Source organism: Corvus brachyrhynchos, unplaced genomic scaffold (assembly GCF_000691975.1).
Source record: "Corvus brachyrhynchos isolate BGI_N302 unplaced genomic scaffold, ASM69197v1 scaffold14, whole genome shotgun sequence".
NCBI lineage: Eukaryota > Metazoa > Chordata > Aves > Passeriformes > Corvidae > Corvus > Corvus brachyrhynchos.
The window spans coordinates 8,836,729-8,862,167 of NW_008239110.1; the positions used below are offsets into that span (position 1 = coordinate 8,836,729).

General features: G+C 41.2%; 1 protein-coding gene across 2 annotated transcripts in view; it reads right to left on the reverse strand.

The window, feature by feature from the left end:
* Positions 1–20,934, reverse strand: part of LAMA4 (laminin subunit alpha 4) — a 100,333-nt gene extending 79,399 nt beyond the window's left edge. For both annotated transcript variants that reach the window (XM_017739583.1, XM_008637778.2), the window contains exon 1: positions 20,307–20,934. In XM_017739583.1, the coding sequence (XP_017595072.1) occupies positions 20,307–20,507 (201 nt within the window). In that variant the 5' untranslated portion in view covers positions 20,508–20,934. The remainder of the gene's footprint in view (positions 1–20,306) is intronic.
* Between the last annotated feature and the right edge of the window lie 4,505 nt (positions 20,935–25,439).

Below are 25,439 nucleotides of genomic sequence, written 5' to 3' on the forward strand. Positions count from 1 at the left end.
AGGTCCCTGCTGGTGGCTGGGGCTGGCCAGCCCTGGCACAATGCTATGGCCCTGTCTTTCCTGGGACCTGCACTCACATGCCTGCATGGTGCTGTAGCTACCACTGTGGAGCACTGGGTAGCAAGAGCCAGCAATCCCGAGTCTCATCTGCATGTTAGCTTCCATTCCCAAGTGTTGGCAGGTCCTTCTAACCAGCCAGACAAGCTGCTAACTTAGAAGACAGTGTATCTTAGGAGATGACTAATAACAAACTTTAAAAATGAGGTTTAGAAATGAATCATTAGTCCACCCTTAACCCAGAGAACTCTGAGAAGTTGAGATGAACATAAATGGAAAACTCAGTTGCCTTTACCATTCTTGTGTGCAGAATTTTATCTGGTTTGCTTTGGAAACACTTTCTTTGATAATAGCTCCTGGGAGGCAAAGTCTTCAGACCACAGACTCTTTGGGACAGCAGAAATACTGTCTATTTGTACTGCTTGTTTCTTTCAGTTGTTTAGTCTTTATGGTTTAGTCTTAGTGGTAGGACTGGCTCCTGCCAGACTAAGGATTGCAGCTGAATGATTACACCACACACTGTGGAAGGGAGACAGTTAGTTTCTAAATTGAAAACAGATTCTTGTCCCAATGTCTGCCTTTGCAATATTCCTTTCCACCCATACAGATCTAAAGCTTGTTATATTCTCTGATGCCTCAGAGCTGGTGGGTGGTCCTAGCTGTGTTCCTTTAGTGTCTGCCCAAAAGCTTTATTGGTTTTGCAGGTCTAAGCAGAGTAATTTTTCATTTATGATAGTGAATATGGACAATGGAAATGTAGGAATGCTTGTAAAGGTGTCTATGAAAATCCTTCAGTCAGCCATAAAGATAATCTCATTTATACTTCAACTGATGGTACGCCTGCACTGCAGCCATGAGTGAGCTTTCATCTAGTCCACACACCCAGCAGTAACAAGTTAGTGCAGGTCAGTGCTACATCCTTGGTTTGAGCATACGGGTGAGGGCTGCACAGTCTTTGCTGAAGTCCACTGGGAACCAGTTTACCTCCTATTATTAGCAGACACACCTCTCAGTTCCTCAAGTGATCTGCCTCAATTCTGGGTCCCTCTGTTTTCATTGTCAGAGCTCCTCTTCAAAACGAGATGTGGGGAAGTCATATGGGTATGTTTTTTTCCAACTTTTCCCCTCTATGTTATTCAATTAATCACCAAAAGCTTGGAAGGTGCTGATGCCTGCTATTTTAAAACACTACTTTAAACCATGGGTTGCATCAATGTAAACCAGAAATGAGGTATTGACAGTCAGTGCTATGAGGGAAGAGGGAATGAAGGGAAAATGGGATCCAGATTGTTTCCTCTGGGCTCTGAAGTTTTCTCAGGCATTCTCAATTATTCTGATATATTTTTGTTGCTCCTTGCCCTACTAGCGATAATGGAGCGATTGGTTGGCTGTTCCAGAGCTTGAGCCAATATCATATTTATAAAAAGAAGTGTCAGAATGCTGAGCTAATTGAGGGATTCAAATTTCTGAATGTTCTGGGAGCACAAAATTGTTGCATACAAAGCAGAAAAAGGTCTGGAACAAAATGGAAATACCCTTCCTGCAAAATTGTTATGTAGGCAATTGAGTGAGGAACATTTCCGTCCACTGTCTGTTTCTGAATGGTGAAGACAATTAGAAGGCCAAAATGTTAGGTCTGTATTAGCAATTATGTCTTCACAATTATTAGATTTTTTTTTCCCCAAGGGACAAATTTTGTTCCAGTTCAAGTTGGAAAGTCCAATCAAATGTTTGCCTTGCTGATCTCCTGAAAATCTTTGCACCCATGGGGCATTTATTCCCCCCACTCCCACCCTGCATCTGGATTTAATGATTACATTTCTTAAAAACAAGAGCCAGCTGCATGCTGAAAGTGCTGGGGAGCCTGTAGTAATTTTCTGTTTCTTCAGACATTTTTGCTAGTCTGAGTGCAAGATGGGCCTGAAGATGGAAGACAATTCGCATACACAGAGTATGAATTTTTTCCCATATTATATTCAATCAGTTCCACCAATTTCATTGTAGCTGCTCCCTATCTGTGTCTGCAAACTGAGGGCAGAACCAGATCCCCATTCCTTCCCTGCTGCCAGCTCGCAGGAGTGGTGCAGCAGTGCTGGGGTGGGTGTTTGCTGTGAACCTGCCTCTTCTGGTTTGCTTTCATCAAAGGAAGAGTGCTGTGCTGGTAACACAGAGTGCTCTGTGGCCACATCTTCATTGGCCAGCTGAAGAAAGGCAATGTGTGGTTTCAGGTCTTGGTCTTGGCTCCTTGACAGACCGCAATTTTCCTCACAATGACCAGGCCCAGCTCAGGGCATGGCATCTGTTAGGATGTGCTGCCAAGAAGCAGTTTGTATAGGACTGCCCTTCTCTGGGCAAACACAGAGAGTGCTTCAGCACATGGAGATGGGCTGGGTTATCCTGTTCGACTAGGAGGTCCCCACACTGCTTTATTCAGTATTACAGACATAGCCATTGACTCTCCCATCTAATGGTGAGAAAGAATGGCACGTAGCTTTAGTTAGTACTGGAACTTGTGACTTTCTTGTGAATATATAAACACAAAGATTTTCTTCCAAGATAAAAGGCTCCCTTGGATCCACACCAGTGCTTGTTATTTCCAGAGTTTCCTCTCAAGTTCAGGGGTACACAAAAGCATGTGTATTCAGGGTGAAATGATCTGCATTAGGACATCTCAGCCTTTGTGACATCCATTATACTATTTATAGTCTTGGACCAGCAATCCCATTACATCTGGTCCAAAACAAACCCAGAAGAGAAAGACAGTGTTTTCCTCCAGGACCATTGTAAAAGAGGAAACAGCTGGTGCCCGTGGGGAACTGAGTGTGAGGAACAGCACTCAAAGCAGTAGTCATGGCACATCAGCTGCCCGGTCACTGGTAAGTTTAGTGCCAGTAGAGCTTTGGGTGTAGCTCCTAGCACTGTTATGGTCTTTGCTGCTAGAGAGGGAGTCCAAAGGTGTGCTTCCTTCTGGATCTGAGAAGGATCTTCAGGGAGCTACATGGATGTTCAGGCACGGGGGCAAAGGTCAAACATTATGGTATTACTTAGTAGATTCTCACTTCAAAGGTCTGTTCAGGATAGTAAAAGTGAATGCAGTCTGGGCATAGCTGAACCTGATAAACCCATGGGCTTGTGATGAAATGAAAATTCACTTAATTAACATAACATCCCAAATCTATCTGAAAAAATAGAAAGAAGTTCTATCCCATATTGCAAACACCCGTATTTTTTGTAGAAAGGTGATATTTGATGGCAAGAGGCAAAAATGCACATTTTCTTAGTTTCTGTCAGCCTCCACACATTACTTATGCCAAGAGGTTGGATAAATTACTCTATCATAATTTATGGTATGCTATTCAAGTCTTAGAAACTGTTCCTGATCATGTTCTTTTAGCCTTCAGTGGAAGAGAATATAATTAATTCTCATCACCCGTCACCTGGTGTTAGCCAAGTACATACACAGGGAGCTATCTCTGGTTAAGCTGACAGACCACCGTTTGTTTACCTGCTTTATCTTGATAGTGCCGCAAGTTAATTTGCCTTATAGTTTAATTTTGAAGATATATTTGTGCATTCTAGTTTCCATTTTTCTGCAGTCTGATCTGCTCTGTAAAGGTGGTAAAAATATTGTCAAAAGATATAAACCTAAGGGAGTCACAGTTTGAGAAGTGTGAAATCTGGCCTGAGAGGCTATCTCTCAATCAAAACATTTATGGAGAACTGTGACACATATTGTGAATTATTTGCATAATAATGTTTATCAGTTGACATAGATTGATTACCATTTTTGGAACTGTAGGACCCTTAGAAATCCCCATTGTCTCTTATGGAATGAAAGAAAAAAAAGAAGGAGAAAAGAAAATAAACTCTACTTGAACATTATGGAGCTTTGCTTCAGAACACAGGGAAAAGAAAATAGAAAAATGTTGCTCCTCTGAAATAGCAGGCATCATATCAGCTGTAGATACCTGTAAAAGTAGGACACATGGATAATTCAAGTCCAAGTTTTCAATGCATTGATGAAAAAATCAAACAAATTGAGTGGAGCAATGTCTCTTCTTGACAACTTCACATCAATATGTAATGTTTATCCTTTTGGAAGGAACAGTTTAGACAAACAGAAGTTTGGGACTCAAAATTATATCAGATCTCTGAAACTCTACATCTTTTGCCATACAGAGATGAGCGAATACTCTAAACCACCTCCATCCATTTTAAAACCCTTGTGTCTAAAGCAGAGACCAGTCTGCTGGAAGTGCACAGCATTACCATGGAAACATCAGCCCTCTGCTCCTTGAAGACATTTCCAAACCCAACCCAAGCATGCTTGCTTTTATTTATTTGTCTTTATAAACAGTATTTGAAATTGGCAGCTACAGTTCTGAGGCATTTTTGAAGATTGTTTGCTTAGGCCAACTTGAGATAAATAGCCTATTGCCCTACCTAAAAATAAAGACATCTTCCTGCTTGAATATCTTCCAGTACTTTCATTTATGTAATTGTTTATTAGAAATAAGAACATTAGAGAAACAAGTCTGAGAAAGCAGTCCTCTACTGCACATTTGATGTTATTTCAGTTTCTCTGGCTCCCTCAGAATAGGTAGGACTCTTCCAAAGAGATTCCTGGTTTTGATCACCTATAATAGGGACTTCACTTTCAATCCCCAGCCAAGAGCTCACAGAAATCTTGCCAAACATGCAGCATTCAGCAGGTCTCACCCAGCATGTCTGTGTGAGCCCTGGAGAGAGTCCCGGGCTGAAGCCCCGAGGAGCTCTGTGCCCCAGGTGCAGCGCTGAGCTAACACAGCTGTGGCCGTGCTGGTGTGAGGGCAAGCTGGCCTTGGCAGCTGCGTGGCGGGACTGCCTGTGTGGGAAGACCAAACCACAGCAAGCTGGGAGTCATCCACATGGAGACCTCTACATGGGACGCCATGTGGCCAAAAGCCAGCTGGACACCCGCTGTATGGTTTGATTCCTTGTATACAGAAATGCATCTAAATTAGGTCAGCTGTGCCTGCTGCTCTCTCCTGACTGCACAGAGGGACGTGGAGGGGTAGCTCTCGTGTAGGTGCCAGCTCTGTAAACAAAGACTGTGAGATGTAACCTATTGCACATGTCAGATGTGCTGTGCCTTGTAAAAGTGTCCAAGCTGCAATAGCTATGCCACAGATCTGGCCAAACTGCTGGACCCCGTATCCTTGGAGAAGAGCAAAGGCTCCTTAGAGTATGTTCCACAAGTCAGTATGTTCAGGTAGAGAAAGTGGATGCATACAAAGGAAATCTTGATGTCTGACAGGCCCAACCAATTCTCTCCCTACATGCAGGAAAGATCGAGCCTAGAAAGAGGAATGACCCCATTCTAAGGACATCTTCTGTTTCCTTCCAAAAGGCACACTAAAAATACTGCTTTACCAAATTGGGATGTAAATAAACAAAGCATTTGAATCCATGAACATCCTGTCTTAAAACCGCTGTGGGCAGGCACAAAATCTATAGCTTATCATGTTTGGAAATCATTAACTACAAAACTGTCTTCTTTACCTTGGACAGATATACAAATATACTTCTGGTAATTCATTCATCAAAAGGTACTGAGGACAGCAACGTGACTTTTACATCTGCTTTTCAGCTCAGGACATAATTGACTTCCAGTGAATTTAAACATGGATTTTTAAAATCCCGACTTCCAGTTGTAGACTGATGGTCATTTGACTACTTCTTGCTCCCTGGGAGCAAACTAACAGACATTTCAAATTCCTCAGGTCAAAGACGTGTTATCCATAAGCATAGACACAAAGATTTAGTTCTTCTTCAGCCTGCTGGGAAACTTTATGCAAACAAAAATAGCTGTGATAACACTGCATCCCACTCTCCTGACCCCCCTGCCTTTGGTGACCTGCAGGAGAAACCTCTCTCCATTTATTGCCAAAATATAAAATCCAGCAGTTGTACAGTAAACACTGTGTGCAACTCCATCTTGGTGTCAGCCCCTCTACTGGTGTGCAGCACACTCAGGAGCCCTGGGGTCTCCTGGGGTCTTTGCCATCTTACACAGCCAACATGCACTTTATTGATCACAGAAAAGGTGCTTAACTGCTGGAGGTTAAATTTCGGGTTGAGAATTCAATATGTGTAGTTTTTAGGAGTATCTTTTGACAGCATGGGGGTTTAGAAGTGTGCATGTACAAGGGGATGGACAAGGGTTAAGTGGGGTAAAAGGGTATACCTATATTTGCTCTGCAGGGCCCTGCTGCTGACTGAGCCATGCTGGTTCTTGCACTCGTCCCAGAGGACTGGATGGACTTGCATGGTCACTAGAAAACATATGAATTGCACTTGCTGCATAGGGTCAGCAGAGAGGAAAACCTGCACCCCCTTTTCTGAATGTGTAGGCAGCTGCTCTGAGCCCATCAGAGACTGAGTTTACCAGATGGATAAGGTGTTTATTAATTAATGGGTTCTGGTGCTCTTCACACCTAGACTTTTCCACATTTTTGGATGAGGAACTCAGTGGCTCACCAGTTCTTGCTGAAAATGCTTTGGGACCAAATATTGAGTATGGCTGAGAAACCCTGTTAAGAAAATTTTGAGATGCATTTAAAGTTAGAACTATGCTGTTTTTATGTGTGCCCAGGAGACAGTGCATATTTTAAAGGTATGTGTACAGTATCTGAGCAATGTGCATCAGCAGATAATCCATCTTTCTAATTCAGCCTAACTAACCATGAAAGGCTGACTTGCCACATTTCTTAACTAGGAGATAACAAATCACTAAACCCAGCACCAGATGCTGCCAGATGCCTTTGTACAGTTCCTGATTCCCATTTTCCAAAAGAGGAGGCCCACCATTCTGTTTTGAATATTATTTGGCATTGCTCCTCTTCTTCACACTTTTTATCTTCATCAGCTTGACACACAAACACTGGACTGTTCTGAAGATCATCAGCAAAGTGAAATCAAAAAATGCAAAGCAAAACTGTGCATTTTTTCACATAATACCTGCTATGAAGGAAGCTTGGGAGGGTGGTCTTTGCCTCTCAACAGCTGAAATGGCTGAGATAACAGATGGCTGTATTGAAACACTGATTTTTTTGCTCCTCCAACAATGCCAACCATGGCAGGGGGGCCTGGGATTACATGATCTTTAAGGTCCCTTCCAAATCTTATCATTCCACGACTCTATGATGTGATGGATCCTGAAGTGTATGACTTGGGGTAGAGTTTGTCTAATTAAATTTTCTCTGCTTTGTTTTGTTCTGTTTTTTTGAGACACAAGGGAAAAAATATTTCTAGAAGGCGTCCTTGGCCTCTTTATATACAAGTACTTGATGACAGCTCTGATACTGTCCTGACTGTCATTCATACTGCTGCCACATTTTTACAATAGTAACTATGTAGCTGCTAATCATTTGTTTAATTTCTTCTAGACCTTGTGTTCCCAAAATTTGTATGGATTTGAATTTGCCAAAGGAGAAAGAATACTCCTATGGATAGAGATTTTTGCAGTTACAATTGCCTCAAAAGCACAGTGAGTACTTGTAGCAATGAGGGGCTTGCTGCACGGAGTGTTCCATTAAGTCCATTTGTATATTGAGAGACATTGATCAAATCCATGGCTTCTCAGTTTGTATTTATAGCTCACTCTAGCTTTTATTTATAGGTTACCTTTTAGTCTTGTCTATATTATATGTCTCTCTTGTTGGCAACGAGGCTTGAATGTCATTTAAACAGTCTTACAGTAAATGCCAACCAGATGAGATGATTGCTCATTGGCCCTTCTTGGGGGAGGCCTGGGTGCTTCTCCTGGGCTGTATCTATTAATGGAGCAACTGAACATTACACTGAGGGGTTTGGATCTCCACCTGCCCCCACTGGCTCCCACAGCCGTTCTGTTGTTGTCCTGTTCTCTACTCATGCTTGTGTTCTCCCTGTTCTGCTTTCCATTTGTCTTCCTACTCCTCTTTTCCTATCTTTGCTGTCCCTGCCTATGCCTGCACCTGGTTCCAGCCACTCACCCACTTTATTACATATGTTTTACCTCTAATCTACAAACACCTCCACAGAAATAGTTTCATTATAATGTTTGAAATGAACATACCAAATATATGCCTTCTTGCTGAACATCAAAGAAACTCATCACCTTGTTTCTGTGCACAAGCTGCTCTATCTCTAATTATATTCGTAAGGATACTGGGACTCAAGAAAATACATTCTTCTGCTCATGTCTCGTGTGATGATGAACATTACTCTTCCACTCAGTTTCTCGATCAGTAAAATGGAATACTGACCACAGCCACTCAGAATCACAGAATAGCTGAAGCTGAAAGGGACCTCTGGAGGTTGACTGGTCCAAGCAGGGCTACCTAGAGCCGATTATCCGTGACTGTATCCAAATGCACGCAGTGTAATCCATGGCAGAGCACACAACGTAATTCCAGTGTCCCAGATGTACCCAATGTACCCAGCAGGGACACTCCTCAACACCTTCACGTCTTTTAAGAGAACTAGTCAGAACCACCAGGGATACTGAATATCCCCATGGGGCCAGACATGGTGTAGTCGTGTTTTGCTTGTTCCAGATGCCTGCAGTGAATATAAAGCTGTTTCTGGGCCCAAGATTTTCTTAATGCAGTGCTGAAAGAACATTTTGTCTTTCAGCTAAACAGTCATGGTTTGAAGACATTTGATATGTACACAGCACATATCTGCCTTCCCCATTTTTCCCACCATTCTTTCTTAGGGTTAGACCTCACTCTTGTATTTGAGGGTAGCTTTTATGAGCGACCTGCAAAGATTTACTGCCAAAGCATACCAGATATATGAAAAGGATTAGTCAAAGCATGTCCAGAGAAAGAATTACAGTTCAATGATAAAATTTCCCATGAAAGCTTCAAACTAACTTTGTAAGGGAGCTTTTAAGATATTTAAGGAAAATCCGTTTTTTTCATACAAGGAAGGAAGCATGAATATGGAAAAATCTATTTGATATAGAAGTTGTTTTTAAAAAATATATTCTGTGGCATTTGTTTTTGTTAGATACAATGATGAAAGCATTTTTATCTTCTTGAGAAAACAAATTAAGACCAGAAGCTCATACTCAAGGTACAAAGAACATTCGTTCTGCTGGTAACTTCCCCCTTATTTGTCCTACTATTCTCTCTTAATTTACTATGTGTATCTTCCTAGACCAAGTCTTGGCTAAGGAGGAGAGTTCTATGAGTTCTTCAAACCACTGAGGTAAACTATAACTAATTTAAAAAATAAAATTCCCTGGTGGTGCCCTTTCACAGAGCTGTCATCCTTCGCTCTTAAGTTATCATTTGAAGAAATAAATGGACTTTAAATTCCCAGACAGTGAGTAATAAATTCAAGACTGTCTTTGTACTTGAACCTATAAACCCCTATGAAGTGACATTTCAGAAGGATCTTTGTCTTCCTCTTGGAGAATGAGGCCCTCAGAAGTTAATTACTGACCTGTTGGTCAGACATGCTCTACCATCAAAGTAATCATAGAGAGAGATGGACAGAAGTTCTGCTCCCCACCATGAGGTACTCCACAATGTGCAGGAAGAAGTGAACATCTGCTCTGCAATTTTATTTATTCTCTGTTGATTTTTGCTAAATTTGTCTGAGCTTTGAAGCCTTTCAAACTAGAGAATTAAAAACAAACAGACTTGCTCACCAGCTTCCCCTAGGCCTCCAAGCTCTATTTATAATTTCTATAAGCCTTCATTACCTCTGGTCTACAGTATCAAATTCTTCTGAACTAGAAAGGTCACATTCTAACTATTATTACTGGAGAAAGTAATTCAGTGTGTGACATCATAGCTAGATAGTTAATTACCCATTTAATAGGACACTACAGCTGTTAGGCAACTGTCTGCATGCAAAAAGCCACTCTGTAGTATTTACCAGTTCAAATGCAGAAACCTCATGAAAATTAGCCATTTGCAATTTCAAATTTATTTTTCAAACTGTAAACATTCCTGAGAGGAACACATTTTTTAGTTTAGTCTTCAAATCAATGTTCATGATAGTTTTATTATAAGCACCCTGGTGTAGTACATTAAATCCCTATATTGTTCTTCTAAATTTCTGACATTGTTAACTGTGAAATATTTATTACTTTGAGTGTTCCACTGATGTTATAAATTAGAAATTAACCAGAAGTTGGTGAAGAAATTTGGGAACAATGCTGGTAATCTTTTTTTATCCACTTATCTTGACAGGTATCTCAGTTCTAATTGCATTTAATGAGACTGCAAACTAAAGTAATTATGCGAATTGCACACTAACAAGCTTTCTGTTTTGTTATTTAATTTGCAAATGTAAAAGCAAATTATTTCCTGCTTAAATAGTCATTCAGTGGAATCCTCCAATATTTTTGCATATTCTTATTTTTTGAATGAAATTCTAAGCTGAGATAGGTTCGATTAAAAAACCTCAGTGAGTGCATTTGCCATAGATCTGGGCAAATTAATGTAATAATAAGCTGTTCTAGATAAGTGATATGAAATGCTCATTAAATCTGCAGCAGTGTGTTTTTGTGAAGCTCAGTAATTTGAATCTTCAAACACCAAAACAATGATAAATAAAGCAGTGACACTGGTTGTGAACCTCTAATCTTTTTCAGTAAATGAACTGCTTAATAAGTGATGAAACAAATGAAGTATTATTTTCTGTTACCAGTGTCGTTTCTGTCATTCCCTGTGTATGGATCTCAATATTGTTCCTTTATGCCTGCATTCCCAGTGATGGTCCCACCTGAGAGCACAGGGCTGATCTGGAGCCAGGCACACCATGTCTGGCCAGTCTGCAGCTGCTGAAGAGTGTATCTGATGATTGAATTTAGTCTTGTTTTCCAACTGCTGCTGTGTTAAGCAATGACTAAACACTAGAAGTTCTCCATCATTTATATATACAGAGGGGTTGAGCTCTCCTCAGAATTTACTGGAAAAGTTGTGATTGCCTTAAGGGACACAGGACAAGACACTAACTTCATAACTTTTTAACTTGCAAACTTCATGTTCTGACTTATCCATGACAACTGGGATTATTTATGTATTACCTGATGAGCTATCAACTCATCAGCCTCCAAAACAGAAGTTTATTTTTGATGATAAAAAAGCACAGATTATGAAGCTGGTGGAAACCTTCTTCTCAAGGTTTTAGGCGCAAAGCTCAGGGACTGCTAAAACAAAAACTAGCAAGGCTGAAATTAATTGCTACAATTCTAGATAAAATCTGGCTGGCAGGAAGACACAGAAAAAAGCGTTACCCCTATTTCTCCCTATGGCATGGTAGAGGTAGCAGTCGGAGAGAGAGTGAATATGGATAATTGCACATGGGTAACCTCCAAACCAATAAGCAAAGCCGGCATGGTGTGCAGGAAAAAATTACAAGGAACCTTCTCCCCAGCCCACTGTTACTCTGTGTTCTGATTCCTTGGGTGGGCTTGTGCATGCCTCCACGGCAGCAGTGACAGGCTGATGGGGACTCCCGCAAAACCAAGAAATAGCTGAAAGCCAGATGGCTTTATGCAGAACAACAACATTATCTATTACCTTGACTTAGTAATTGTATTAAATTTTTTAAAAATTTCCTGTGTTGAAAGAGTTCCCAGACTGTTATCCCTTCCCCAGTTCAAGTGGAAAACAAACTGCCATTCAGCAACAGAGATGGGGTTGGATCCAACATAAACATATCTCAACTAGGCATTCTCCATAGAACTGCACAGTCATTTTTTCCATATACAGTGGGAAAGACAAAGCCTCTGCTTAAAAGGCATTCTTCTCTAAAAATGGGGAGGGCTAAAGTGTTTTAGCTGTCTGGAAGCTGGCTAAGAATCTGAGATTAATACCAGTCTCTAATTTACTTATTAGTACTGCAACTGAGTGAAAAACTTGCTCTTACACATGCTCACTGTTGGAAATAGAAAATATGCAGTTGAAGGAGTAGCTGGTTAATTTTCCTCTTTCAAAAAAAAAAAAAAAAGCCAAATGTATTCAATTTACAGGAAAAGGGATAAATCTACATTGTTTCCTCATTAACCACCCTCCACCCAGTCCCCACTTACATGAAATGTACATTCTAAGTCATTGAGTCTCTCAGATAAGTGAGACATAATCAAATAACAAACTACAGTACTCCCTGAGAGATTTCCAGATAGAGACAAAAATTTTCAAGGGATGAAAAAGAAAAGTGGGTTTTAAAGCAGGTACGACTGTGTTTGTGGAACACTGTTAAGACTGAGAGGGTAAATCTCAAGCTTCTTTTGATTTTCCTTTAGCATTATTTTCCCCCCTTCCAGATTTCTAGTGTTTCCTGGTTTGATTTTGCAGCTCTTTGAAATGTTGGAATCACAGCAGAGAAAAACAGTGATCTGCTTGGCCAATAGCCATAGCATCAATTTAAAAGTCTGTCAGAAAGAAACCCAGGCCAATGTGAAAGTCTTGAAAGATGAAGAGAGAGAGCTTTCATCCGTCTCTGCCTCCCAAGGGTGGCCCAACTATGGACAAGACAGACAGCTGCTGGGGAAGGCTGATGGGAAGATCCTGTGTTTCTGGGCAGCTCTCAGAAAAAGGGCTTTTCCCCTGGATCATCTGAGCACTTTGCAAGTGTGTGGGAAGAGAGTAAGACAGCTCAGCATGGTTAACTTTATACTGCTTGCCTTATGTTCAGGATGAAGCTGAGCAGAGGCTGTGCTCTGAAAGGAGAGAGGAAATGCCAGGGCTGGGGAGAAGGGTAACCTGCCTTCTTCTCTCAATGCCTCTGGGCTTCTTTCATCATTGGCATAGTCTAATACTGAAAAAAATACATTTTTTGTTGGCTCAAAGAGAGGGAAGAATCAATGCATCAAAAGAAAAACCCAACAACTTCTTTTCTTCTCCCTCACAGAAATCCATCACCAAACAGCCTGTTTCCAGCTGACTTAAAAGTAATTAGCTGGTGCCTTAGAGACCCTGTTGAACCTCTTCAGACTATTCTTGCCATTGACTGGAAAGAGAGAGCAACAGAAAACCACAAACTTGCAATAGGCTGAGCAGGGTACGCAAATTCCCCCTGACCTTACACCATGTCTAGACTTCCAATACCTGTCCACCTCCCCCTGAATGGAACTTTGCCAGGAAATCGTGCTCTGGAGACCTTGCCAACCCTCAAGGGTGTGTTAGCCTTTCTGGGGCATGAAGGACTTTAATAGCCAGGGTAGGGAGGGCTATGTTATATTTTGTTCTGCCAGGTTTTTTTTTTTATTGTTTTCTTTTTTGGATACTGGATCTGGACAAATGCTTGCTTCCACAAAATGCTGTTGAGGAAGGGTCCCTGGAGCTAGGAGTGGGAAGCACAGCCTAAGGCAGTAATGAATGGCAGGCCCTCTGTAGCTCTCCATAGGCTACCATCCAGGCTCAGAGGTGGAAAACCACAGTAGGAAACCCTAGGACATGCTGGCCTTGCATTAGCCTTGGCAGAAAACTCTGCTAATCTCTTGGCACTTAGAAGGTCTTTCATAAAAGAGTAAAAGGATGCATTGTAGGGTGGTAAAAGGGTGCTACACAGCTCAGAAAGTATCTGGTTTAGGTGCTGGTTCTATGTAGCTACTTTTCCACCATTCAGCAATGGTCAAAGGCTGAATGAGCTAATTTTCTTCATTTTTGTTGGGTAGACAGAGTCAAACAATGATTCTGAGTCTTACAGTTTTAGTTAAAAAGTCTATTTTTGCAGAACTTATTGGAAGTTGTTCATCCAGGTAGTCTTTTTGTTCAGTAATTATTATGTTTCAAACTAACATTCAGGTGTGCCAGTTTGTCTCATACACCCTGGCTTCTATATGCCATGACTTAAACAATAACATTTTAGTTGTTCTTATGAACAATGTGTTGTAAAATTGGAATAGTCATTTTTAAAATATTTTTCACAGCCCTCTCTCATTCTTTGGCTCTTGAATGCTGTGGGTTTAGCACTGTTTCTTGCTGGTTTGTCATAAAAGAAAAAAAAAAGGGTTCTAGTATTTATGAAGCGTTTATTTCAAGGTAACTGTATAAAGAAATACACAATACAGCTAAACAGGAACCACAAAGCCAGATCTTATTTACTGCATTTTAGTCAATCTGTTTTCATTGTCAAATACACACTTTCTGTATCCTGACTGACAGTTAGGAAAATCTCTTTGAGATCATTTAATGGCAAAGAAATAGATTTCAAAAACTTTGGAACTCTAACAGCTTTGTATATAATTCTATTCAGCAATTGTTGAATCTTGCATTAGGATGCATAACCCAAACATCCCCAGCTCATGGTGGTATGTGAAAATGGACTGGGATCAGATCCAAACATTCAAGAGGACCAATTAAAATATAAAACCCAAAGGGTGTCTATATTTTGGTGTTTGAAATCTAAGTCCAGAAGCAAGTTGTAAATTATCAGTGGCTGGTTATATGTTACTCAGAAACTAGGCCTCTTTTACACAGCTCTTGAGCACTAGAAGCTCTAATTGTTATCAGTTTAAATCAGGCCAGGTTTTCCTTCAGAAAGCAATTCTTTTATTTCTTCTCATGCCCCCTGGAAAAACTGGACTTTTAATTCCTTCCTTGCTTCCCATGTTGTGAATAAGAGCGGGCATAAAATGCCTTTTATTGGTTTTCACAGACCTGAATAAGCTTTGGGGCACTTTGCTGGTACTTGCCCAAAACTTTGTGGGAATTCACTGCAGTAGAGTTTAAACTGTGTTTTGTGGTGGGTGTTTTATACATCTTCTTGAAATGGAGAAAATTTCCAACTATCCATCTGCTGTGTCTTGTGCTTCCATTTGCTTCAGCTTCCTATGATTTAAAAGGTTTGGGGATTGGTGGCGCTAATCCAAGCAGCTGATTTTCATTAAAGTTTTGATGAGAAACTTAAGTTGGAATCACTAACATCTGCAGTAAAACTTCCTCCCCACTAATAGATGTTTCTCAGAACATAACCTTGTTGTATCAGAAAAAACCAGCAGCTAGAAATCCAAATTGCCCATTATAGAAGTTAACCTAACATAACCTCAAGGATCTGAAGTGAATTAATTTAAAGATCTGCTTTTTTAAAGTAGATGCAGTTCACATTAGCTTAAAAGAATATAAAGGTTCCTGTCAAGCTAAAACCCTTTTTGGCTCACACCTCAGGATTAGGCCTTCTGCTGCTTCTTGTAGTACTAGTTTGTTTTGAACAGATTAATGCTGCAAGTAAGGATCAAATTGTGGTTTCTCTCAACAGTTTGCAAGATTTTCTGTTTCAACCTTTTTGGGGAAAAGGAGTGAAGAAGATTTGATGATAATTTGAGTCTTTGTTAACAAGTGGCTGGGACTTATGATTGCTGTCATTTTATATATTTAATGTGAGCCGTTTTAGAGAGGTGAGTTTGTCACAGGTCCTATGCTAATTATTGCTTATCACTTTAGAGAACTAGAAAGCAAGCACCTCAAACTGCTTCTTGCTATTTATCAGCAGCTGCTGGTAAAAGTCAGGTGGGAAAAAATGATTGTCAAACATGTCATTTTAACACACAAACTCCGTCACATAACTTCTGTGTCTTACTTTTTCTTATAGTAAATGGCTAATTTTGACTTGACTATGATAATTGTTTCCTTTAAAGGACTTTTGCCTCTCTGCCTTTCCCCTGAGCCAAAAACACTGATGCTGGAAACAGTTTTCCTCTTCCATCTGTCCAATAATATCATGTCTTCCTTCACTCTGTGAATTGGCTTCCCGCCCTGTCCCAACTTCATTTTTTTCTTTACTCTTAAGACTCTTGATTATCTCATTCTTGCTCTAATTTTTTCCCCTCCTTTGTCTTCTTCCTGCTTTAGTTTGCTTCCTTTCCCACTATTTACTTCACTTCTTCTTTCCATGCAGGACATTTGAGATGGTCTTTTTTGGTTTGGGGGATGTCTCCCCAGAATGTCTGTCTTCCCTTTCTTCCCCTAATTCTTCCCACACTCATCTCTTATAGTGGTCTCTGGCCTCTTGTAGTCATTTACATCAGAATGAAACGAGTATTTTACTGGGTGTCACCCTACATTCATTTTACGTTAAGAAGAGTGACTGCACAATGTGGATCACAGGGAATCATTTGCCATACTCTCTGGTATTTGAAGTCTTGTACCATTGTTTATTCTCACCTTAGACTCTGTAAGGAACTTTCTTCCTAATGGGGAACAAAATCTACACCTATGTAATTAAACCCATGATATCAGTGGAATTTACAAACACAGATGTTGACAGTGGCAGGCTTCAGACCCAAATGGTAATGTATGACCTGCCTCTTATTTTAGAGGCATGTGTTTGACAGTGGGATATAACTGTTTCAGAACTTCTGGTTTTCAGTTTTACCTCTGTGCCTCACCAAACCTGGAAGTGTCTCACTTTCCTTCTGCTGCATCCAAGCTGGTGAGTGGAACACTAAAACAAAGATCTCTGATGTTTGCCACTTGTTTGTTTGCTTTTATTTGATATCTGCCTGTCAGTTTTAAATGCTTTGCTTCCATCTTTTATGAATCCTCCTTATAAAATATTTAAATCTATCCTTGTTTGGAAAAAACAATCTCTGACTTCATGCCACCAACTGCTGTTGGGCTGCACTGATCAGCTGGATCCACTGCTCTGCGCTCACTCTTTTTCCCTTTGTCTCCCCACAGACATCAGGATTCAGCGCTGTAACATCTCCCCCACCTCCCCTTATTGTCTTTGTGAGCCAAGAAACTTAATTTTCCTAAATAGTGCACAAGAAACTGAATACTTAAGAGTGCTTTTCATATTGATCTGCCTCTTCATGGACAAACCAACACAACTGAATAAAATCTCCAGTGCTTAATCACTTTTGAAAATAAAATTTTTAACTAACCTGTAGTCTCAACATAGTCACCTTCAGTTGTTGTTGCATATGCCAAGACCTTAATTTATTAGACTAACAAGTCCTTAGGTAATTTTTTTTTTGCCTGTGTATGTACTTACACAGTAAGTTCAAATTTTTTTCTTAACCTCCCACTGAGTTGGCAAATTGGATTGCAGAGCCTCTCAGCTATCTTCAAATTCCTAACGCTGTAATCCTTCTCATAATACTTTTCTGAATAATTTTAATCAATTTATAAGCAATTTTTTTTTGAAACAAGAAGCAGATATCTTACTGCTTGGTGGTCACTAACAATGTTCCTTATATAGGTAATGCAACATTTCATTGTGTGGAATCTAATCCAGTTAATTTAAACATCTGCTTTAGCTGATTAATAAAGCTGTCCTGAAACAAGCATCCAAAAACATCCTTACAGAGGAAGAGACTCCTTTGAGCATTTTCAGGGAAGACTGCTAGGAATTCGAGGATTAGAAAACCTAGTGTCTCCACTATTGTATGGGGAATTTGGGTTTGTACCTGAAGAGAGTCCATGATTCTGATTGAAACATCTACGAACAATTTATGTGCCTAATTTAGGTGTACTGGATCACATATACTGGATTACATAATGTTTAAGAACCAGGGCACCAAGGTAGCCAACATTGCCTGAAGTCCAACTCATGGTCCTCTCTGCGCATGGATACAGCATATTAGCATAGCATTAAAAATGCAGTTAGTTTCCTTCTCTTAAGAGGTTTTCCTTCAAATTCCAGCCACAAAAAAAAAAAAAAAGAAAAAAAAAAAGAAAAAAAAAAAGACAAAGCTCCACATTAACTTTAATTCTGATTTTTTAAACCACTTCTGCCAGTTCTTCCCAGTTTAGGGTTGCCACACATGGTAAAGGAAGAGGATTGGAAAACTGAGAAATAGTCACTAATATGTATTTACATTAATTGAGATCTCCTGTTCTTCTATAGGTTCATAACATTAAACTCTTACCAGGATTCAAGAGCATTCCACCAGTTACATCTTGGAAACTCCCACTGGCATGTTTCATGTTGCAGCTGACGGTCACCACAGACCACAACGAAGCCCCATCTGTGGCTTTGTAACTCTGCCTTGTGAAACTGCCCCCTTTGTATCATTTGGCACTGTTTGACGTGACTAACAGCCTCTGTCTGCTCGGGAGAGCTGTAGGCCTGAGTCAATATTTAGAAGAAGGAGCTGAATCAAACCACACTGTGTAAAGGAGTTTACTCTGCGGTTCGCTGTGAGCTGTGGGTTAAGAACTCATGCTTCAAAAGAGGTTAATTCAAACCTGCTGGGATGACCCTGTTCCTGAGGCTCAGGGAGGGGAGGTGAGCTGTGGGAGGGAGAAGCTCTTTGAGGACCAGAAGTAATGTTCCTTCCTTGGATGAGAGACTGCCAAACCATCACTCTCCGGCCACTACATCAACCTCCAGGCTTAAAGCCTGTTCCTCAAATCCTGCTACCAGCCACACACATGCATCCATGGGTAAGTGGGTTTTCACTGTTATAGAGCCATCAGTCCTCTCCCCAAAAAGCATCCTACTGGGCCTCTTTGGAAATTGCCATGGAGGTGGGTCCTGAAATATGCAGCAAAAGGCCTGAAGTCCCTGCTTCTTCCTCATGAAGCTATAGCATTCTGCAGCCAAGGGCCTTGGTGTGATGATACCAGGCACTGTCATCCAGTCGTAACATGGGATCCAGAGTCTAAGTGCTGCCATTGCATGGGCTGGAGTAAACTGCCAGAAGAAACACCAGTTATTGAATCTATTATGTTGGGCCAAAGAAAAATTTAGGAAGGATTGAAACGGCTGAAGGAAACTGAAGTGTCCTTCCCCTGCAGTGTCCAATGTATCTCACAGCGCTTTCGCAATGTAAAATCTAATATACTTACATGAAGAAATGTAAACTGTGTCTTTGGGAAAACCATACTAGACTGTCTTATCAAGAAAGACTAATAATCACTGATGCTCATTATCCTGTGAAAAGCAGCTACAAAACCCATTCAGCTTTTAAGTCAGGCATTTCATTCAGGGACTTTCCATGTTGTAAGCAACAGGTGGCAATGCAGCTTCTCGGGGCTGATCCAAGGCCAGAGGAGAAAATCTGTACATCCCACACCATGGAGCCTGTCCAAAAACTGGGATAGCTCCTAAGAGTCCTTATGCCGAGCAAAGCAGGATTTAACCTTCAGTTTTCTCACACAGGTCATGTTTCGTGCTGAGTCTCCAGCAGGGTGGGCAGGCGTTTCCTGAGGCTGTCCAGCTGCTCGGAGCAGGGGAATGAGCTCTGCCCAGCCCTGCAGCAACCCTGGCTGTCTGAAGGCTTTATGCACATTATTTCCACGGCTGTTAATTCTGGCAAGTGGACTGTAGGTGGAAAATCAGCCATGTGATATTGGAGATTGCGATCTTGATATTGTCACAGTGACACAGCTGTGTTAATCTCACCTCATTTTTGAATGTTATGCTAGAAGAACTACTCTTTCCCTTCCCATGACCTTATGGAACTCAATTAGCCTCCTACTTTGCATCTACCACGCATGAGATATTACTGTGTTGTGTCCACTGTTCCACTTCCAACCTTGCCCCCCTGCCCCCGTGCCATGTATGCTGGAGTGATTTATTTTTTCCTCAAGATGTGCTTTTGTGTAGACCATTCCCGATGTAGTGTTGCTGAAATGAGAAGTATAAATCAATCCCAAAATACAGGGCTTGTGGGAAAATTTTCCATTGTCAAATTGCTTCCCAGATCTCTCTAATTTCGTTTGTCACTAATCCCAACCACATAATTTTTGGAAGTCTTAAAATCTCTGCAGGTGTGCTCTCTGCAGGTAGTTTTCTAGATTCATTTGATTTATCATCCCCTGCTTTCGCTGTGAAAACAAACTTCCAATTTTGGAGGCAGATGGCATTCAGAGGCAAAAGCACAAACTTTTACAGTACAGAGTTTGCCATCAAATGACAGACTCTTTTGGAAAATTTCAGTGAATTACAATTGCAGAAATTACAAGGCAAGCAGAAAAGTGTTGTGACAATTAACTCTTGTAAAATAGCTCTGTTTGGACAGGCCTGTTTAGTTATGTTGGCAGGAAAGTCAGAGACACGCTAAGCCAGCTTCAGTGCAAAGTACAGCAGCTGTCTGCTCACAGCAGGCAGGGCATGTGTACATTTTGAAGTCTGAACTGTATCTCTCCAGTCCCAAAATGCAACGTCTCAGACCACCTCCCCCCCCAACAAAATCCTCCTGTATCACTTTAAGGATCGAATGATTAAGATAACATTAACCAGATGGGAGCTTTGACACAGACAGGTGAAAGCAGAAAATTGCAGACACTAGAGAGAGAAGGGAATTACTGTACCTCAGCAAAAGGCACCCAACTTCCAGTAGCTACTGCCTGCTGCTGCCCTCTGATAACAGTGGCTTCTTGCGTGCTGACCGCTGAGCTACCTTCAATGTCAAACTGAAAAACGCTTCCCTCACTGGAGGCTGTGCTGGAGGAGAAGCATCTCAAAAAGAATAATACAGGAGAAACGAGGGGCCAGGCGGAGATCAAAGCCATTTCCTCCCCTTACATCCAGCAGTGGTCTTCTAGCGTCTCAGTAATTGTTTACCCTCTTCTGCAATCAGCCCCCCTTGGCTTAGTGGTGCCTCAGTTATTTTAACTTTCTTTCAGCATTCAGTTTCCAGATGTGGCACTTCAAGGCAGTCTAACCGGATCCCGATTTAAAAGAGGGGGAAAAAAAAAGGAAAAAAAAGGAAAAGAAGGGAAGAAAAACGCTTTTGCTGCCTCCCTCGTTCACTCTCCGTGCCTGTGGCTCCTCTTTTTCCCCAGAGGCTCCAGCACAATAACATACAGATGGGCAGTGCTTAAGCAGAGAGTGTCAAACAGAGATTGTATTCCAGGAAAGCACCGCTAGCTCTCCAGCCACCTTATCTCCCCCTGTCAGGATACAGACTGACGCTCTGTTCAGTGCTCTGGCTTCCTTCACATGTTCACATCATTCCCTTTTTTACCTTTCGTGTGGAGACCCTCCCACTCAAACTTTACTGTTCAGAAAGTGAGGTCACCCTTTCCTCCCCCTCCACGCCAGCTCCCCACAACTCCATCTGACTGCTCCAAACAAATCATTGACTCTCCTGGCTGTTTATTTTTTAACATCTCCAGTTTATTCAGCAGAAGGAAGAAAGGTACCAAATTTATTTAAAAAAACCCCGCTAGACTAGCCATTCCTCGTGTCATGGGGGAGGGGAGGCTGTGGGCGGGAGGAGGAGGAGGAAGAGGAGGAGGGAGACAGCCTGGCTGTGCCATGGGCTAATAGGGCTAAGTGGTTTTTCTAACATGTTTCATTCAGCTCCTTCCCCTCAAGCCCACCTCTCTGCTTCTCGTTGGCTCGTGAAAAAGAATATCGTTCACTGCGATTTTGGAAAATGACTTCATTCCTCAGGCTCATGAACTTTTATTTACAAAGAGCATCTTGTATTCCTTTTTCAAGAGATGCTTTGTGAGGCCCTGGTAACAAGGCTTGCAGTGTGTATATGAAAGTGAGCTGAATATGTTGCCCACAGCTCACTTCATTTTGTGACTACGATCTCAAAAAGACAAGACAGTAATCCTTGCTAGGTTTTGGAATGAAGTCAGGGTATAATTATACTAATGTGCACTGCTCCAGCCAAGGGGTCAGCACCCTGTCCCTCAGTGGTCCTGTGTGAAGGGAGTGGTAGCACCTCTGGCCTGTCAGGCTTCGTTCTTAAATCTTCACAGAAATTGGCTTACCGGGCTTTATTCTGAGAGTGGATTCCTTCTTCTTCCCTTCCTTCACCCTTTCCTTTCTGGTTGAAGGTATTATCAACCAAGGAAGCAGCCAGTAGACATTTGAGGGTAAAATAGTTTTTTGGGGAGCAGTTAACTTCCACACACCTGTAGGCACGGTTTTGTGTCCATAAATGCTGTACAGAGGGATGTATGATAGTTCACTGTGAAGAAACTCTGCCTGATTCAGAAATGGTGTAGCTGAGCAGGCAAGGCCACTCAAGCTTGTGGGACAAAGTATTACCCCAGCAGAAAAGAAAAAGCAGTGTGACACAAGGATATGAGGTTCAAGACCAAGATTAGGAGGAGGAAATAAAATATATAAATGGCAGTTGTGGGTAATTCCATCCTGAGAGGAAGAGAAGCATCTCTCTGTTAGCTGAACCTGATGCGGTGGCAAGCACACAGTCCTCCCGGAGCCTGAGGGTGAGATGTCATGGCTGTCAGGGCTTTTCTAATTCTTTCTGGGGCTCAGGAACCAGAAGACCAGGGAGGCCCCAGGCAGGGTCTCCATGAGCACCCCATTAGGCCTTCTGCTACAGGGACAACTTTGAGGTGTAAAGATCAGGGGCAAGAAAGAGAACAAAACATCTTGACAGTAAGTGACAGAATCACAATTCCCATGGTGGCAGTGGAGATTTTTAACTACCCGGTGAATTGTGCAGCAAATTACCATAATATATGTGAGACAACTTTTTGCATATTTTTTGTTTTTTGGAAAACCAACTATCACCCAATCTTCTATGTCTTCTCCCAGGCATTTGACAGCTTGATGAGGCAGGATTTAAACTGAAGGAGTCGGGGGATGGTGTCCAAATTGGTAGTGCTCACAGCATCACGTCCAGGTGGGGAATAAGCAGGCCAGCCACAGCAGTGGCAAATGTTCCTTAGTTGCCTCTCAAGCTGAGAACCAGAAGGCCAACCACCTGAAGGGTGTGTATACCTCTTGTAACCCTCCTGGCAAAATGGCATGCTCCATTACCCCTCTGAAATGCCTGTGCACCAAGGCACGCAGCATGGGGAATAAACAGGAGGAATAAGAGATCTGTGAGCAGTCACAGGGCCATGACTTCATTTCAGTTAGAGACATGGTGGGATAGCTCCCATGACTGGAGTGCTGTCATGGGTGTCCATGTATTTTTAAGAAAGACAGACCAGCAAGGTAAGGTGGTGGAGTTGCTCTTTATGTGGGACAGCAAATTAAATGGATGGAATTCTGCCTAGGAGTGGATGAAGAATGAATCAAGAGCTTATGAGTAAGAATTAACTTCAGTGGAACTGTTGTGGGTGTTTACTACAGGCCACCTGGTCAGGAAGAAGAAACATCATGGGCCTTGCTCAGTGCAGACAACTGACCATCTGCACCCTGCACATTCCATTGAGGGACTTTCTTCAAGTATTCATCTGCTTCATCAGAGCAAGAAATACCATTAGAAATGTCATTAAGCATGCTAAGACTACAAGTTCTTCAAGCAAAGCCTGGTATTTATTGCACATAGGCAGCAGGTAACCAAAAGACTTCAGTGTACGATGAAGGTATCTCACCTACTAGGTTATTAATAATGCAAAATGCCTGAAACACACTTACAGAAAACAGAAAATATCATTCTTGAAATGGTCAAAAGTTACCAAGTGAAAAAAACATTGTTACCCATCATATTTCTTTATGTAAAATCAGAACAAAGTTATTTGTATCCCTGTAAAAGAGTTCACCATGCTAATTTACAGCAGTTTGAGAGAGCAAATATTGTAATTATTCTCAGGATCAAAGCCCTAAAAGGAGGAAGATGTCTGCTTAATGTCTTTGGAAAATCCCAGACTGGCCTAAGGCTTTAAAAATCGGAAAAAGTTTCATGTCGTGATTCTATATAACAAAGAAAATCCTGATAACTTCAAATGGTAGAATTAGGAAGTACTGAATAATTTACTCTAAAGAAATACAAAAAAATGGAACACAGCTCACAAGATCTGTCTCCCCAAATATATTAGTCCCATACAAGAAAAAATATAACCAAAGTCTTTTCAGCAGAAAATATTATATGTTTCCCTGAATATCACTATACAGTGGAATAGCTTGCTAAAAAAAACCTGCTTACAAAAGCAGTTTTCTGCATTTAATTTTAAATACTTTAAAATACTGTATTCCTTTTCAAAAACTGCAGATTTGTGTAAAAATTCAAAAAATTAAAAATATGCATAGAGTGCTTATGAAATATAAACCTTTAAATATAAATTTATGCTGGGATAGACTTCCAGTTTCTTTATCTTTGGCAGAGATGATACGGCTGTCTTACGTAAGCAGCCTGAGATTTGGAACAGGAATTCTTCAATATGGCAGGGTGCAGAGACAGGAGTTTCTCCTTCTGTTTTCACTGTATCATCTTCTGTTCCTTTTGCCCAGTTCTTTCCCCAGTCTTTAACATTTGGTTTTGATTCACTGTAATAGACAGTAGGACTGGTGAAAGACAAAAGGAAGGATCCAGTGGAAGTCTTATTACAAATAACATGTTCCAAATTAACCAATCTCAAGCTGTTGTGTGTGTGATTTGTCAGTTCCCAGTGGGCCATCTGCAAGCAGCGTGTTGAGCTCTAGTGCCAAATGTTACCAGCTGAACATTGGATAATGTAGAATGGTGGTCCAATGGAAATGTTGACAGTTGAGTGATGTATGACATCCAAAATATTTTGGAACCGGTGCTCAAAGTACCTTTATAAAGGTTAGAAGACATTGGCAGCATGTCTATGCATCATCAAATGGATTGGTTATCTACAATCAGAAACCTGTTGCAATTGAGGGTCATCAAACAAGAATTTTTTATTAGCATCTCTCTGTGACACAGTTTGTGTCACAGAGAGATGCTAATAAAATCATAGCCATGCAAACAAAACATCACTTTTGTTAACTTACTTTGTGTGTTTTGGATTATGTCATTCTAGGAACAGTCTCAGTTTGCAGGTAGAAGGTAGAATTTATGCTGTAGGGTTCAAGAATGTCATACTGCCAGACTTCAAGTTGTAGATCTGGTGCAGGGAGACATAAGCATGTTCTTTCCTTCTTTGCCATACTATTTAAGGGCATCAACTAATTATTTTCCCACATGCAGACACTTTAAAGCCAACAGCTCTCATCCCTCATGTTATTAGTTACTGGCAACACTGGGATCTGGCTCATTCCGAGGTTCTTACAACCAGCCTAGTAGTGTTTCTGTGCCATCACGCTTCTCATTGCCCAATTTTTCTACCGTAAAACTCTTCAATTAAGCATGCCAAAATCTTGCAAATCTGATGGAAATGTAGGACTAAATGCCTTAATTCTACAGGATTAAAGGCAACCTTGTTTACCGAGAAAGATGTCTGAAGGTTTCCTCCTCCAGAGTGCAACAGGGAAACAGCTGCCTCTCTCTCTTGCTAGAAGCCTTGTCCTTGGGAACTGTATGGACCTTGCAAGAGTGGGAATGAACCACAACATATGTAATACTGGATAACTTGAAAAACCCATCCTACACTGGTTGCTAGAAGTCAGTCAGATTTAGGATAGTGTTTTCCCAGTCCAATGTCCTCTCCCCACAGGTAACTAATAAGTAATAAAAACATTTTCACAGTTTTTCAATATGAAAGGATTTCAGTACTTCCGGTCATTTTTAACATTTTTATCTGAACCTCCTGGTACTCTTGCTATAT